The sequence below is a fragment of the Bubalus kerabau genome, chromosome 4 (assembly GCF_029407905.1).
Source record: "Bubalus kerabau isolate K-KA32 ecotype Philippines breed swamp buffalo chromosome 4, PCC_UOA_SB_1v2, whole genome shotgun sequence".
Taxonomy (NCBI): Eukaryota; Metazoa; Chordata; class Mammalia; order Artiodactyla; family Bovidae; genus Bubalus; species Bubalus kerabau.
The window spans coordinates 66,019,597-66,038,046 of NC_073627.1; the positions used below are offsets into that span (position 1 = coordinate 66,019,597).

The window sequence follows — 18,450 nt, forward strand, 5'->3', positions numbered from 1 at the left end:
CTGATTTTAATTATTTAGACAAGACATTTCTCTACATTCTCTGTAGAGAAAAAATACATCAGCTCCTGATACAATGGCAAGCTGATGTCTTTCATGAACCTATACTCTTCCTAAGAGCTGTCAGTGTTCATAGTAGGAAGCCTTGATTTCTCAGGTCATTGGGATCTCACATCTTTAAATTCATTGCATACATGCTAATTTCCTTCCCTTGTAAAGAGGTTATGGTTTTACCACTATTTGAAATGTTGACATTGTAATATAGTGTACAATGAGGGATCCCACAGAGAACTCACAAAATATCAGTTTTCAAGGATTATAACTGGGGGAAAAAAAAAAAAGTATTCTCATCATTTCCCAAATTTTGAAAAAAAAAAAAATGTATTGTTACTCTCAAACTTTCTTCTTCTCTCTCTATTTTTTCCTAGTTCTCTGTATTCGAGACAAACCAGCCTATTTTGCTTACAGATTGTATAGTGCAATCCATGTAAGTATGACCCACATATTTTTAATGTTTCTCCAGAAGTCATGTATACTTTCTCAAAGGACTAGTTTTACTTCAATCATTTAAGTATTGATTCCCATTTTTGAATTTGTATGCAAATATATTACCTTCAAAGTAGATATGCTCAAGTGAAAAGATATATTACACACCAAAATGAGACCCATCAAGTAAAAATAATGCTGTGTTTTCTATATCAAATGGAGGGGCCTAAGAAGTATTTCTTAGCGCCTTTCCCCCAGGAGGTGTGCTTCAGCATTTTTTTTAGCATCTGAAGAAACTGAAAGGCCAGATGCTGTCACAGCTTCCAAAGAAACCCTCCCCCCGCCCCACCCCAGCCTCCACCCCCCACCCCACCACCTCATACTCAGGCAATTACACAGCATATGGAGTCAAGCAGAAAATGTCAAAGCACTACAAATTTTTCAACATAGTGGTTTTTTTAAACTACTTAAAAGGCAACAGCCAGACAATAAACTCTAAAGCTGTATTTGTAATTAAGTACAGATGTTTTTTACTTTCAGGTGATAGTCAATTGCACATCCTTTGGTGCATTCATGTTCAAAGAAACAAAGGCTCACAGGCCTGAGACAATGCACATTGCATCCAAAACTGCATGAGACACTGAGAAACTGATAAGGTCTGATGCAAATCATTATACACATCACAGCCCTGAAAACTCAATGAAAATCATTTAAAAAATTCAGTCAGTTCAGTTCAGTTCAGTCGCTCAGTCATGTCCGACTCTTTGCGACCCCATGAATCACAGCACACCAGGCCTCCCCCCTGTCCATCACCAACTCCCAGAGTTCACTCAGACTCGTAATTTTAATAGAGTGTTTTATCCTCCAAGTGATTTTCAGAGACCAGCTTCTTAGAGGTAGCTAGAAAGTGTGGATAACATGCTAATCATCAAGAATAATTTATTAACTTATACTTATGTACAGTAATTTTTATTATGTACAAGAACCTCTGTATCCTCGGAACATAGGAGGAAGATTGACGCTCACAGTCCCCTGCTTCTTTGTTATTCTATTTCCAAGAAGAAAACCTGATTGGATTAAATATCTGTCTAAAAGTGTAATGGGCAAGGCTATTGAGTGACTTGAGAAAGGAATGGCTGTCTGCTGTCACCCTGTTTGTTTAACCTATACGCTGAGTACATCATAAGAAATGCCAGGCTGGATGAGTTACAAGCTGGAATCAAGACAGGCAGGAGAAACATCAACAACCTCAGATATGCAGATGATACCACTCTGATGGGAGAAAGTGAAGCAGAACTAAACAGCCTCTTGATGAAGGTGAAGGAAGAGAGTGAAAGAGCTGGCTTAAGACAAAGTATTAAAAAAAAAAACTTAGATTATGGCATCCGGCCCCATTACTGCATAGGAAAAGGTGGAAGTAGTGACAGATTTCCTCTTCTTGGGCTCTAAAATCACTGCGGATGGTGACTGCAGTCATGAAATCAGAAGACGATTGCTTCTTGGCAGGAAAGTGATGACAAACCTAGACAGTGTATCGAAAAGCAGAGACATTACTTTGCCAACGAAGGTCCACATAGTCAAGGCTACGGTCTTCCCAGTGGTCACATATGGTTGTGAGAGCTGGATCATAAAGAAGGCAGAACACCAAAGAATTTGATGCCTTCAAACTGAGGTGCTGGAGAAGAGTCTTGAGAGTCCCTTGGACAGCAAGGAGATCAAACCAGTCATTCTTAAGAGAAATCAACCCGAATACTCTTTGGAAGGACTGATGGTGAAGCTCCAGTATTTTGGTAATCTGATGCAAACCAGATGACTCATTGGAAAAGACGCTGATGCTGGGAAAGATTGAAGGCAGAAGGAGAAGAGGGTGTCAGAGGATGAGATGGCTGGATGGCATCACTGACTCAATGACATGAACTTGGGCAAGTTCCAGGAGATAATGAGGGACAGGGAGGTCTGGCATGCTACAGTCCATGGGATCGCAAAGAGTCAGAAACAAATGGGCAACTGAACAATGGGTGACTGGATTTACTCTGTGACTCAGCAGTAAAGAATCCGCCTGCCATGCAGGAGCCAAAGGAGATACAGATTCAATCCCTGGGTCGGGAAGATCCCCTGGAGGAGGGCAGGGCAATCCACTCCAGTATTCTTGCTGGGAAAATCCCAGGGACAGAGAAGCCTGGTAGGCTCCAGTCCATAGATTTGCCAGGAGTCAGATACGACTAAAGGGCTTAGCATGTACATTGGATGACTTCAACTCTTCTTTCTCCAACAAGAGTAAAGCTTTGCTCGTGAATTACCTTGGGAAAATAATCACATTACTGATTCCAATTATGCCCCAAGTGAGAGCCCCCTAATAATAAAAACTACTTTGCTGAGGTGTGTCAGTGCAAAAAGGAAGGTGTGTGTACTCAGTGTCGTGGGCTATGGAGGAGAGGCCTGTGTTCCAGCAGTCAGAGATCTCATGCACAGGACCACATCAAGTCATGGCCCTCCAGTGTCACGTTCAGGGGAAAGCTGTTTTCACCAGCCTTCACCAAGGAAAGCATCTCTGATTTTCCCCAATGCACTCTAATTACACAACTTAAATACAGAAACTCAGTTAATCATTCATTTTCATCACTTCAGCTTATGGCAGAGTTTGCTAGTAGTGCATGTGCGTGCACGCCTGCTCAGATGCGTCCGACTGTTTTCTGTTTTCAACCCCATGGACTGCAGCCCCCCAGGCTCCTCTGTCCATGGGATTGTCCAAGCAAGACTACTAGAGTGGGTTACCATGCCCTCCTCCAGGGGATCTTCCTAACCCAGCGATCAAACCCATGGTTCCTGAATTGACAGATTACTGAAAAAAATGAAAGTTTCTCAGTCATGTCCGACTGTTTGTGACCCCATGGACGATACAGTTCATGGAATTCTCCAGGCCAGAATACTGGAGTGGGTAGCTGCTCCCTTCTCCAGGGGATCTTCCCAACCCAGGGATTCAGGATGGGGAACACATGTACACCCATGGCTGATTCATGTCAATGTATGGCAAAACCAATACAATATTGTAAAGTAATTAGCCTCCAATTAAAATAAATTAATTAATTAAAAAAAAAAAGACATAATCGTGATCTTAGAGACATACCAATGGTTCATCAACCAGAGCTGGGACCGCCTCCCAACCCAGGAAGAATGTTTACATAGAGAGAGCAAATGATCACATCTGCATCATAAAATGCAGCATTTGGGAGATGAGGAGGAGGCTGGCCAGGTTTAAAGGGAGAATTATAGAGTCACAGATGTAGAAAACAGACTCATGGTTACCAGCGGGTAAGAGGAGAGAGGGATCGATATAGGAATTTGAGATCAGCATATACACACTATATAAAATCTGGAGAAGGAAATGGCAACCCACTCCAGTGTTCTTGCCTGGAGAATCCCAGGGCCGGGGGAGCCTGGTGGCTACAGTCCATGAGGCCACAGAGTCAGATATGGCTGGACGACTTAGGTTTTAGTATAACTGGTTCACTTTGCTGTACACCTGAAAATAACCTTGTAAATCACCTATACTCCAATAAAAATTAATTTTAAAAATAAATAAAAGGGAAGATTATTGTAAAACCTGGTGAAATGAAAAGGGCCAGCCTCAAGGCTGTGACCCTGGAAATAGAGGTGACAAGGCACTGGAAAAGCGGAGGAGATGGACCGCTTCACTGTGTGTGCACCATGGCCAGGGGTGGTCACAGAGCTGAGGCGGAGTCTGAGTCAGTGCTCATGGGTGCCAGCGCCACGGTCTGAGGAATACAGGGTATGGCCACAGAAAAGGGCTGGGTCCATTTCAGACAGACTGTCTTTAAGGTGCTGCTTCCTCATGGTGGTCACCCCCACTTGGCTGTGTCTCTTAGGACTTCGGCTTCCATAATAAAACCGTGATTAGGATTCTAATCGCCAGAAGTGAAATCGACCTGATGACCATAAGAAAGCGATACAAAGAGAGATATGGGAAGTCCCTTTTCCACGACATCAAGGTAAGTCTCCAAATTGTCATCCACCTGCACCCATAGTTCATCCTTTTTGAAACTGAAACGAGAGCCTAACTTTAAATAACTTTATGGTGGAATCTAAAAGTTCAATCAAGGAGTCATCTACATCAGTGGGTCAGGCACCCTGAGAGCATCAATAGGTAAGAAAACCCCTTTACCTCACTTACTCCTCTTTGATGTGTTTTAAGCAAAAGTCAGTGGTCTGGTCATGAGCGCTATTCATCCCCTGATCAGGTCATGAGGCCTTACCACCAGCACCAGAAGACTGCATTCTGCAACAAGAGCACGTTAATTGAAGAGCGCCTTCTGAGATCAACTGCCTGTGTGCCACCAGAGGGGAGGGCAGCCTGTCGGGTCCCCGCACATGCTGGGGCCGTAACGTTCTGCGCACCCGCACCCATGAGCCCTGGAGGGTGCTGATGCGATGACTCTGAAGTCTGCAGCCTGGGGTCTTCACTCTGACACATGTAGACTCTACTCTGGATCCTGATAAAGCCCAGCCAAGAACTGTCAGCATATGGAGGCCCATCTATGTAACTTGGGGACACAGTGGAAAATGAAAATGTTTGATCCATGGTTCAAAAAAGTATAAAGAACTCCAAGATGGCACCCAAGCACAGGGGCCTGTAATGTATCTTAAGGTATATTTTGAGCACAGCTGTGTCCTCTGGGCTTCCCAGGCAGCTCAGCGGGAAAGAATCTACCTGCCAATCAGGAGACCTGGGTTCCATCCCTGAGCTGGGAAGATTCCCCTGGAGAACAGAATGGCAATCCACTCCAGTATTCCTGCCTGGGAAATCCCATGAACAGAGGAGCCTTGCGGGCTACAGTCCATGGAGTTGGAAAGAGTCAGACATGACTGAGCCACTGAACAAGCCCTGTTGTCTTGTCCACATTGTTTCTTGAAAATTTCCATTGCATAAAATAGCTTTTTAGTTCACTGAAAGATCCAGGAGAAACTTGACAACCAGAGGACCAAGAGACCATATAACCCAGGAGGCCTCATAGGCCTCAGGAAGTTGAGATGGTTTCAGAGGAAGGATTATTGGAGCACTTAAGAGACGTCTTCCTCCTTTGTCTCTGATAAGACTCTTCTCACATCCACCTTCAAAGCCCTAAACCTTTAGTGAAGATGAACATTTCTCACTGAGAAATGCATAACTCATTCTCTCGGTGAATAAACTTAGCTCAATACTATACAGCAGTTAACCATGGCCACCTCAAAATCTACTAATATTCACAAATAATTAATGCAACCTTGTGCATTTAAAGCAGTGAATTATAAGTAACGGCTGTGTAAGAGAACATGAACATGAGAGTTGCCTTTTAACAAAGATAAGTTTTATAATACTTTTATTACTATCATTTTTGAAAATAATGTAGAAACTATAGAAGATGATAAAAGGATTTAAATTGCCCTAATGTGGCACTGGAGAAGACTCTTAAGAGGCCCTTGGACTGCAAGGAAACCAAACCAGTCCATCCTAAAGGAAATCAGTCCTGAATTTTCATTGGAAGGACTGATGCTGAAACTGAAGCTTCAATTCTTTGGACACCTGATGCGAAGAACTGACTCATTGGAAAAAACCCTGATGCTGGGAAAGATTGAAGGGAGAAGGAGAGGACAACAGAGGATGAGATGGTTGGATGGCATCACTGACTCAATGGACATGAGTTTGAACAAACTCTTGAGAGATGGTGAAGGACAGGGAAGCCTGTTGTGCTGCAGGCCATAGGGTTGCAAAGAGTTGGACATGACTGAGTGACTGAGAAACAAAAACAAATTATTCACCACAGATAACCAACAGTAAAATTTTGTTGTATGTGTTTTCTTTTTAAAACTATATGTAAACATCAAAGTTTTACTACTTAAATATTTCTTTAAATCATGGATCCCATTGTATAAGTTGTAAAGAGCATAAACTGCCCTATATTATTATATACTACCTTTTAATTTTTCATTATTGTACACAATATAATGACATATGTTTTGGAGCACAAATCTTGGGCTCATCAACAATTGATCATTATTTTCTTAGGATAGACCTTTTGAAGTAGAATGACTGCATTAATGAGTATAAATATCTTTAAACCATTTGAGACATATTGTCCAGTGTGCCCTCTAGACTCTACACTAATTTGTAACAACATTAGGACACCTCTTTATCTAAAGGTGAGGAGAAGAATTAATTCTACTGCTAAGCATTATTCTTTATAAAAACATATTCAGGCCCACAGGCAACAATGAAGACCAAGCACAGCCAAAAATAAATAAATAAAAACCATTAGGGTTCCATCAGCTTTATATAAACCCCATTCTATTGACTGTGACCATGTCATTACTTTTCAATAACCTCCACCGGGAAGAGTCCCTAGGACATATTACATCAGGATGGAAAAATAAACAATATTTGAGGTGTTAATGGCCCACGGTGTCTCACTGTATAGTTTAGAGGAATTATGCTTCTTTTTATGACATTGCGTTTCAAATACCTTATATTTGCTCCTTTTCAGAATTTTGCATCAGGGCACTATGAGAAGGCTCTGCTGGCCATCTGTGCGGGTGACGCAGATGACTACTAAGTGAAAAGGAGAATCTGGAGTACGCCGTCATCTTCACAGACACGTCACATATAGGTTGTGATTAATTTGCCTTGTTAGGAGCATTACCATGAAATTATAGAATCATATTTTCTTTTCTCTCTTTAAAAGTATTTTAAGAATAATTAGTATCAATAGATTCTTTGAGAAAAACCTATTGATGAAAGTATATGGGATTGGATTTGCACATATCTAAATCAGCAATTTATTAAATTGTGTATACTGGAATAATAAAGGAAATCATTGTATTGAAATATATGTTACTGAATGTGAAGGATCAATTCCTACAAGAAGTGGGTTGGCTTATGTCTGTCCCAACGGGAGACCAGGACAACCGGTGGGTGGCCATCCCCTCCCCGATTCAAGACTCTGGGCCAACTAAAGCTAAGTGAACATTTAAAGCCCTTTTAAATGAAAGCAAAGACATAAGGCTCACTTGATAAAGAATCTGCCTGCAATGCATGAAATGCAACAGATGCAGGTTTAATCCCTGGGTCAGGAAGATCCCCTGGGGAAGGGAATGGCAACCCACTCCAGTATTCTTCTCTGGAGAATCCCATGGAGAGAGGAGCCTGGTGGGCTACAGTCCAAGGGGTCACAAAGAGTTGGACACAACTGAAGGGACTAAACCACCACCACAAAGACACAAAACAGCAGAATGCAGCCAGCTCTATGCTTGTCAAGCTGAGATGTGTGAGAGACATAAAAACAGGCATGTGTGTATTTGACAGCCACCCTAGTGACGCAGCTTATCCCAGGTACTGTTTTCCTTGGCGTTGGTGTTGAACCAGCCACTTACCAGCTGCTTCAGAGGAGTCCTTGCTCCTGGTTTCCATCTTCACTGCTCAACAGCAGCATCAAGGTCTCTCTGGAAGCAAGCACATAATTAGCACCATCAGTGAGGCCGATCCCTTTGGTCTCTAAAGATTTGGTAAATTAGGGGAAGCAGAGAAAAGGTACTCACAGAGTCAGATTTGGGGAGAATGGAGCTTGAAGCCACAGTGTAGCAAGAACAGAATCAGGGACAGGGATGGGTGAGCCCACGACAGAGGGCTGCAGTCCCAGGATACACAGTGGCACGGGGTGGGGTGGGGGGTGCGGGTGGTGAGCACACAAACGAGACCCTGGAGGCAGCAGGTGAGGATGAAGACAGGCAGGCAGAAACCTGAGTGACGTTCCCAGGAGTGTGTTGTTCCCCGGGGAGCACACTTTGCAAGCTCACAGCCCAGCCCCGGGAGACGGCCCCTCTGGGCTCAGGGATGTGGCTCACATGCTCAGAACTGGGTTCTGCCTCGGGGGAGGGTGCAGGACATGTAGAAACAGTTCATAATTAGACTTCTGAAACTACTTTCAAGACTTCAACTGATTGTCTTGATGCATATGATGCTATATAATTTTAACCTGGGTTTTATTTCCATTAAAAAAAATCATTAGCATTTCAAGTCAAAGTAGTAATCGTTTGAGACATTTAGCATAGCTGTTATACAGGCCAAAACTCTAAGAAGAAAAATATTGTTAGAAGTCCCGATAAGAACTTAAAAACTTTCCACCTTATGGAAGAAAATAATAGCAAACAAAACAACTGATAAAGGATTGATCTCCAAAATATACAAGCAGCTCATACAACTCAATACCAGAAAAACAACAATCCAATCAAAAAATGGGAAATAGACCTAAACAGACATCTCTCCAAAAAAGACATACAGATGACTAACAAACACATGAAAAGATGCTCAACATCACTCATTATTAGAGCAATGCAAATCAAAACCACAATGAGGTATCACCTCACACTGGTCAGAATGGCCATCATCAAAAAGTCTACAAACAATAAATGCTGGAGAGAGTGTGGAGAAAAGGAAACACTCTTCCACTGTTGGTGGGAATGTACATTGATACGGCCACTATAGAAGACAGTATGGAGATTCCTTTAAAAACTGGAATAAAACCACCATGTGACCCAGGAATCACACACCTAGGCATATAGCCTGAGGAAAACAAAATTGAAAAAGACACATGTATCCCACTGTTCATTGCAGCACTGTTTACAATAACCAGGACATGGAAGCAACCTAGATGTCCATCAACAGATGAATGGATAAAGAAGTTGTGGCACATATACTCAATAGAATATTACTCAGCCATAAAAAGGAACACATTTGAGTCAGTTCTGATGAGATGGATGAACCTAGAACCTATTATACAGAGTGAAGTAAGTCAGAAAAAGCAAGATAAATATCATATTCTAATGCATATATACGGAATCTAGAAAAATGGTAATGAAGAAATTACTTACAGGGCAGCAATGGAGAAACACACATAGAAAATAGACTTATGGACATGGGGAGAGGGGAGGAGAGAGTGAGATGTATGGAAAGAGTAACATGGAAACTTACATTACCATATGTAAAATTGATAGCCAACGGGAATTTGCTGTGTGGCTCAGGAAACTCAAACAGGGGCTCTGTATCAACCTAGAGAGGCGGGATGGGGAGGAAGACGGAAGGGAGGTTCTCAAGGGAGAGTATATATGGCTGATTCATGTTGAGGTTTGACAGAAAACAACAAAATTCTGTAAAGCAATTATCCTTCAATAAAAAAATTAATTAAAAAAAAACTTCTTGAAAAAAAAAGTTTTCACCTTCCAGTTCCAGTTCAGTCACTCAGTCATGTCTGACTCTTTGTGACCCCATGAACCACAGCACGCCAGGCCTCCCTGTCCATCATCAACTCCCAGAGTCCACCCAAACCCATGTCCATCGAGTCGGTGATGCCACCCAACCATCTCATCCTCTGTCGTCCCCTTCTCCTCCTGCCCCCAACCCCTCCCAGCATCAGGGTTTTTTCCAATGAGTCAGCTCTTCGCATCAGGTGGCCAAAGTATTGGAGCTTCAGCTTCAACATCAGTCCTTCCAATGAACACCCAGGACTGATCTCCTTTAGGATGGACTGGTTGGATCTCCTTGCAATCCAAGGGACTCTCAAGAGTCTCCTCCAACACCACAGTTTAAAAGCATCAGTTCTTTGGTGCTCAGCTTTCTTTATAGTCCAACTCTCACATCCATACATGACTACTGGAAAACCATAGCCTTGACTAGATGTATCTTTGTTGACAAAATAATGTCCCTGCTTTTTAATATGCTGTCCAGGTTGGTCATAACTTTCCTTCCAAGGAGCAAGTGTCTTTAAATTTCATGGCTGCAGTCACCATCTGCAGTCATTTTGGAGCCCCCAAAATAAGGTCAGCCACTGTTTCCATTGTTTCCCCATCTATTTGCCATGAAGTGATGGGACTGGATGTCATGATCTTAGTTTTCTGAATGTTGAGCTTTAAGCCAACTTTTTCACTCTCCTCTTTCACTTTCATCAAGAGGCTCTTTAGTTCCTCTTCACTTTCTGCCATAAGGGTGGTGTCATCTGCATATCTGAGGTTATTGATATTTCTCCCGGCAATCTTGATTCCAGCTTGTGCTTCATCCAGCCCAGCATTTCGCATGATGTACTCTGCATATAAGTTAAATAAGCAGGGTGACAATATACAGGGTTGATGTACTCCTTTTCCTATTTGGAACCAGTCTGTTGTTCCATGTCCAGTTCTAACTGTTGCTTCCTGACCTGCATACAGATTTCTCAAGAGGCAGGTCAGGTGGTGTTATTCTCATCTCTTTCAGAATTTTCCACAGTTTATTGTGATCCACATAGCCAAAGGCTTTGGCATAGTCAATAAAGCAGAAATAGATCTTTTTCACCTTAAGACATCTTTATATACATTGTTCAAGGAATTGTGAAACTTATACTTTAGCTAAGTAATATCTTTTGTGTCTTTGGCATAGTGTGGGAAAAAAAACCTCTGGACTTAGGGAAGCAGATTTTACCGCGGTAAGTGGAGGAGGCGAACACAAAGGGAAGACGCTGACCATGGGTGTGCAGGGTCTCAAAGGTCAGCAGGAAACAGCTTCAATTCACAGGGTCAGTACACGAGGCTGGAGAGGATCAGTGTGGGAGTGGGGGACGTGGTGTGATGGCACCGTTGACCTCACAGTGACCCTCACAGGGACTGGGTGGGGACAGATCTGGGGTCCCCTCCAGGCAGCTTTTAGGAGGAGCCTGAAGGTGGGTTATATAGTTCAGAGACCTGTGGGGTGGACAGGAGAAGACTAATATCTGTAGCAAATGTTTGTCTGGTTGGTCAGCAGGGGAAATCAGTCCAGCTCATCCTACATGAGACGAAGCAGAAGACTCTCAAGGGTATGTTGAGGATGGTCATGGGTAAGAAGGAGTCACTACAAGCCCCATCTTAGCCATATGGGAAGGGGTGGTGACCACATCCTGACACGCAAGGGGACATCTGAGCCAGCAGAGTTTCCCAGGTGCCCAGGGCTCAGGAAAACTGGACACAGTCAGGGCCTTTCTTTTCTCCCAAGTTTTCTGTCGAAAGTGTCACCTAGTTGTTTAAATGCCAGCACAACACGGCTGTCCTCGTCTTCGCATAACTCACTCACTGAGGTCCTGTGCTAGAGGGAGCGTTACCGTTACAGCTGTGGCTGCTTGTGTGTACCGACCTCCAGCGGTCACAGGAACCCCAAATGCAGGGAGGGGTATCTACCCGATGGCCCGAGTGACCAGTGTGAGGCCTCCAATTAACTGAAACCTATCACCCATGTTTAACCTACAGAAAAGAGCCAGCAACGTAAAAGGAATGTGCTTTGTTTGGGTGTGTTCTTAGCCTACAGCTCAGGAAAAGATAAATTAGCACTGAATTGCTGGCATTTCCAGAGACAAAATAAAACCTTAAATGGACTGAATCAGAAAAGAGGCTAGTCGTTTGGCTAAAAAAAAGTGACTTTTAGTGCTCTTATATTGTAGAACATTATTATGACCAAAGTTGTCATTGTACATGTTAAAACAGTGCCAAACTGGGATGTCTCAGAAGATGGAACAGAGGCAGAATGAGGGCCCGTCCCTGCAGAGAAACATCAGAAACACAAGCAAAAGTTGCCAGAATCAACTGAGAAGTGTGGGAAATTAGCTGGGATTTAACTCAGAGTCAAGAACACAGTGGGGAAAGCAGGAAATCACTGAGACATTTTTACTCACCATCTCCCTGCCCTCCAACCAGCTTAGTATCAGACTTGAAGACAGAGCCTGCGTCCTGCTATGGGATACTGGCCCCTGGCTCCCAAATATGTCTGTCCTAATCCAGCAGGTTTTGAAATGAAAAGGTCAGTTTTCATTCCAATCCCAAAGAAAGGCAATGCCAAAGAATGCTCAAACTACTGTACAACTGCACTCATTTCACACCCTAGTAACGTAATGCTCAAAATTCTCCAAGTCAGTCTTCAGTAATATATGAACCGTGAACTTCCAGATGTTCAAGCTGGCTTTAGAAAAGGCAGAGGAACCAGAGATCAAGTTGCCAACATCCACTGGATCATCAAAAAAGCAAGCGAGTGCAAGAAAATCATCTATTTCTGCTTTATTGACTATGCTAAAGCCTTCGACTATGTGGATCACAATAAACTGTGGAAAATTGTAAAAGAGATGGGGATACCAGACCACCTGACCTGCCTCTTGAGAAACATGTATGCAGGTCAGGAAGCAACAGATAGAACTGGACATGGAACAACAGACTGGTTCCAAATAGGAAAAGGAGTACATCAAGGCTGTATACTGTCACCCTGCTTATTTAACTTATATGCAGAGTACATCATGCGAAATGCTGGGCTGGATGAAACACAAGATTGCTGGGAGAAATATCAATAACCTCAGATATGCAGATGACACCACCCTTATGGCAGAAAGTGAAGAGGAACTAAAGAGCCTCTTGATGAAAGTGAAAGAGGAGAGTGAAAAAGTTGGCTTAAAGCTCAACATTCAGAAAACTAAGATCATGGCATCCAGTCCCATCACTTCATGGCAAATAGATGGGGAAACAATGGAAACAGTGACTGACCTTATTTTAGGGGGCTCCAAAATCACTGCAGATGGTGACTGCAGCCATGAAATTAAAAGATACTTACTCTTTGGAAGGAAAGTTATGACCAGCCTAGACAGCATATTAAAAAGCAGAGACATTACTTTGCCAACAAAGGTCTGTCTATTCAAGGCTATGGTTTTTCCTGTGGTCATGTATGGATGTGAGAGTTGGACTGTGAAGAAAGCTGAGTGCCAAAGAATTGATGCTTTTGAACTGTGGTGTTGGAGAAGACTCTTGAGAGTCTCCTTGACTGCAAGGAGATCCAACCAGTCCATTCTGAAGGAGATCAGTCCTGGGTGTTCATTGGAAGGACTGATGTTGAAGCTGAAGCTCCAATACTTTGGCCACGTGATGTGAAGAGCTGACTCATTTGAAAAGACCCTGATGCTGGGAAAGATTGAGGGCAGGAGGAGAAGGGGACAACAAAGGGTGAGATGGTTGGATGGCATTACCAACTCAATGGACATGGGTTTGGATGGACTCCAGGAGTTTGTGATGGACAGGGAGGCCTGGCATGCTGTAGTCCATGGGGTCGCAAAGAGTCAGACATGACTGAGCAACTGAACTGACTGATGACTGTATATTTGTATGGCGTGTGGTGTCTATGTGGTGTGTATGAGCATGTGGTTTGTGTGTGTGTATGCTCTGTGTGTGTGGTATGATGGTGTGCCTATGGTGTGTGGGGGGTGTGCATGCACAAGCACAGTTTAATGAGTAGGAGTATGGAAAAGGCATTTCTGCTTACCTTTGATGTTGGTTGGAACACACAACTTGTGAAATAAACCTTTCACCAGCAAGCTCACTAAAACGAACTTGGAGGTTCGTGGTAGTGTAAATGGGAGACAAGCCCAGAATATCCAATGGGAACGCACTCTTGATTCGGGAATCCCTGAAAACCAGTTCCAACCAGCTAACCTCTGTCTCTAAATCTCAGAAATATCCAACAAATAAGTCATTAACAAAGCAAATTTTGGTACAATAGAGGCAAAAACTAACACTTAGATTTGGTAAAAATCTTACCTCTGTGACCAAGAATTGTAAAGAATATATAAAATAAAATTTCAACGCACACTTGATATTTGGTTGCTTGAAGGACATGAGTGAACATTGGAGAACTGACAATGCCTACACAGATATAGATCAAAGTATGAGGTTAGACATGGGGCAGACTCTGTACTGTCTTCAGATGCAACAGCCATGGGACCATTAGATGCTATTATTATAAAACATGGTGGCTCACATACGTATGTACCATGTATAAGGAATGATGAATTTCTACTCTTTAAATTAGGCATTCCATATTGCTCTTAAATTTATTAAAATGTATCATATTTATTATAATAAATTATTATTAAATTATATTTATTAAATATATTATTAAAATACATTATAAATATTACATAATGTTTTATATTATATGTATGTAAACATAAGGTATAAAAATATAGAACCAAGAATTATAAACATTTCAGTATCATGTACATTTTTAAACCATTAATTACTTCTTTGAAATTGACTTTTAACATATTTCAGACAAGATATATTTACAGAAAAAATAATGTCTCTTGTCTAATATATGTAGAGCCCAGGAGTAATTACAGCAGTAAAGTCAAGGGCTAAATTTTCCATATGTTTGGAAGCATGGAGGTTACAAGATTGCTTTTGTGAGGAATAAGGGTTCTGTGGAGTAGAATCAAACATCACAGTGAGGCACACTGTCATTTTATTCCCTGCAGCCTATGGAGCTCAGGCAATACCACACAATAGAGGGGAATGGTTCTATTTACTGAGTTGAGTTAGATCCTCTGAAACATGTATTAATACCTTGGCATTGGCATCTTCCTTGTCATCTGCTTGGCAACTAACAGCATGTGTCTGAGAACCAAGGAAAGACTTAGAGGAAACTGGTCATTCAGTTCAGGCACATTTGATCTCAGAAGCCGTTCTGTCTTGGGTAATGGGATGTTGTAGAAGAACACACTTCCTGTGAGGTCCTCCCCACGTCTGCCTGCATGGCCAGACATCTGGAGAGAGGATACACAGCTCATCAGCAGCTTCATTCCTGTCTCCATCAATGGTCACACCCACCTAGATCGAATCCTGTCTCCATCAACGTCACACTTACCTAGACTATATGGAATGTTAAACTTTCAAAAATCCTGAAAGCATTTTGTCTTGGCATTATTAATTTTAGCAAAATTCAAAGTATTGTCTGATTTCACAAAATCACTATTAAAACGTGTTTACTTCTTCAGTAACGTCTGTGTTAAAAGTCATGACTTCTAAGCAGGAGAAATTTCTGTCTTATTTCCATATATTTCCAGAAACTAGTCTTAACTGAGAACATTTATGATCCTTCATATCATTTTTGTTCAGTTCAATAATATTTACCAAAGCAAGAGTATTCTTAAGAAAATGAATCTATTTAATCAATGACTGGAAAATATCTTTAAAAATAGTATATGCATCAGATGTCATATATCTAGAATCTATTTTCAGTATTTTATAGTCCCCAAATGCCTTAGAATAAGCATGGTGTATTGCTGGGAGCCGGCATATTGCATATTGAGTGAGGATCTGGAATAGCTCAACTGGAATTCTATCACTGCTGAGAGCCAGCGTGAGGCACTCCACCCATGACAAAGGTCATGAGGAAGGAGGCTCGGCATACGCAAAGGCGGGATCGAGCCTCAGGAGTCCCCCTGGAAATTCTCGAGCATCTACCCCCAAAACCAGAGTCTGCCTACTTTCTGCTTTGTGCTTTCACCTACACCTCTGACTTTACGGGGGGCTGTCTCCCACTACCTCTCTCTGAAAAAAGAGTTAGCTTACAGCTCCAGTTAATAATTCTTGGATGTGACAGTGTTTAACCTACAAACTCCTTTGGAAATCCTCTAGCCTGCCTGAATAGGTTTTTCTGGCCACATGTGATTGTTCAGAGCCTCCCAACTGTGAGAGGCAGGAGATGTTCTAAACTGCCTAAACACAGATTCCTTTGAGTAGTTAAAAGATTGATTAGAAAATGTATTGGTGAAGGGTTTTTTCACTTGTTGAGCCAGTTTGCTGCTAAGTCTCCATACTCCTTACCTACTGTGTCCTTGGCAGTGTATTGATTGATATAATGGGTGTATAGAAATGTAAAATGCCGCTTTGTCCAATGCTTTTTGGAAGGCTGGCGCCTGACTTTGGAATAATCACCTTTAGAGAAAGATAAGTTTCTTAAAATGTTAACAGGCCTCCGGGCCAGAAGATGATGTCAATCACCTGAACTTTTGCATATGATAAGTTTGCAGGAAGAAAGCCTGGCTTGCTGCATGACTCTACCCCTTCCCCCATTATCCTCTATGCATACCTTAAGGTATAAAAACTACTTTGGAAAATAAAGTGCGGGCCTTGTTCACTGAAACTTGGTCTCCCCATGTCACTCTCTCTCCCAAATTCCAGCTAAGTGTCCATCTGGAGCGCGGATGTCCTCTGCGACCATTTATTTGCCTGGGCTTCTAAGACCCACTCGAGAAGGTGTCTAAGGTGGGGCACCTTCCGCTATTCGAGAGGGCGCCTGTGGCCTCCGTGGTCAGAGCTAACCTGGTGTCACGGGTTATATTGATTTTCCGCGTAAACCAAGCCACTCAGCTTCTTTTCTCCACTGAATTTTCTTACTGAGCTATCTTTATTTCAGCCGCTTTTCTCCACTGAATTTCCTCACTGAGCTATCCTTATTCTATTACTCTTTATATCTTTGATGAATAAATAATTAAATAAGTCGCCGACGCCGTCCCCGCTTCGAATACCCTGGATCAGCCGGGGCTGGACCCCGGCAGTGTATCTTGGCTCACTGAATGGTTGTTGCAGAGTCTAATGCATACAGACATAACAAAAGGCATAAATACCTGTCGGAAGTTTAAGGCATCCAAAAAAAAGAATCTTCTGTAAAAACAACAGATTTACATGGCATATTAACTCCCAAAGAAAGAGTTGATGTAGCTGTTACCATCTGTGAATGAGGATAAAACAAAACAAAAAACAAACAGAAAAATAAATTTAACATAGAAAACACAGCTGTATGGGAAGGTGTTGAATATTAACTGAATTAGACCCTCTGAAATCATTTTTGTTATATAAAAGTTCAGAGAGTAGCCAATGTAACCAAAACTGCAAACTTTACATTTTCATTTGAAATAGTTATGTCTTACAGTTTCCTTTCTTTTCAATGTTTTCCCTTAATATTACAATTATCTATCACTTTTAGATTACAAAAAATTATGAAACCAAAGCCATTCGGTAAGCATTCAATTTTTGCATAAATAAAAGCAATAGGTTATAAAAGGAGTATTGATTTTACATTAAAAGATTTCTAGGGCTTCCCTGGTGGCTCATTGGTAATGAATCCACCTGCCATTGCAGGAGACACAGGTTCAATCCCTGATCCAGGAAGATCCCACATGCTGTGGAGCAAGTAAGCCTAGGCGCCACAGCTACTGAGCCCACACAGCCTAAAGCCCGTGCTCACAACAGGGGAAGCCCGCATGCTGCAGCTGGGCAGAAGCCCGAGCAGCAACAGAGACCCAGCACAGTCAAAAACAAAAATGAAGAAATAAGATTTCCAAGACAAGAAAAGAATAGGAGATAAAATCAGTGGCACAGCACAGGTCAGGTCCCATCAAGCATTAAAAGCACTACTCTGAGGAGCTTAGACTGTAAGAGAAAGCAGAGTAGCATGAGTTTATTCATATTTCTACTGTTGCTTTGGCTGCTCTGTGAACTACTCTTAAGAAGTGGATGAGTGGAAGCTGAATGATCTGAAGGAGGTTTTTAGATGATTCTAGATAAGATGTCGGAGAAGGCAATAGCGCCCCACTCCAGTACTCTTGCCTGGAAAATCCCATGGACGGAAGAGCCTGGTAGGCTGTAGTCTATGGGGTTGCTCAGAATCGGACATGACTGAACGACTTCACTTTCACTTTTCACTTTCATGCATTGGAGAAGGAAATGTCAACCACTCCAGTGTTCTTGCCTGGAGAATCCCAGGGACAGGGGGAGCCTGGTGGGCTGCCGTCTCAGGGGTCACACAGAGTCGGACACGACTGAAGCGACTTAGCAGCAGCAGCAGATAAGATGTAATGGCATCAGAAGAGATAAGATATAGGAAAAAGGATATTTCCTGAGGGTTTTGCTTTCCTACCTCTATTTGAAAATACCATTTTGACTCACATTTTTTTAGAAGAAACTGAAGCCACCAGTTGGAGCCTGCCATATGTCTACCTTGCTCCAGACTTAACAAAGGTTGTTCATACCCTCTCTTGTTTCTCTTCTCGTCACTTGTGGCTATTCATTTTCCTCTAAGCACTAGTTTACCTGCACCTG

At 42.3% G+C, this 18,450-nt stretch overlaps 2 protein-coding genes across 2 annotated transcripts in view; one reads left to right on the forward strand and one right to left on the reverse strand.

The window, feature by feature from the left end:
• Positions 1-7,091, forward strand: part of ANXA10 (annexin A10) — a 40,111-nt gene extending 33,020 nt beyond the window's left edge. Inside the window, exons 11-13 of the mRNA XM_055579676.1 lie at positions 426-484; positions 4,371-4,493; positions 7,023-7,091. Coding sequence (XP_055435651.1) covers positions 426-484; positions 4,371-4,493; positions 7,023-7,091 — 251 coding nt within the window. The remainder of the gene's footprint in view (positions 1-425; positions 485-4,370; positions 4,494-7,022) is intronic.
• Positions 7,092-7,916: 825 nt separating this feature from the next.
• Positions 7,917-18,450, reverse strand: part of DDX60 (DExD/H-box helicase 60) — a 110,583-nt gene continuing 100,049 nt past the window's right edge. The window contains 8 exon segments of the mRNA XM_055579677.1: positions 7,917-8,029; positions 13,832-13,903; positions 13,906-13,975; positions 14,107-14,211; positions 14,911-14,939; positions 14,942-15,110; positions 16,977-17,005; positions 17,008-17,080. Of these exon segments, the coding sequence (XP_055435652.1) occupies positions 7,917-8,029; positions 13,832-13,903; positions 13,906-13,975; positions 14,107-14,211; positions 14,911-14,939; positions 14,942-15,110; positions 16,977-17,005; positions 17,008-17,080 (660 nt within the window).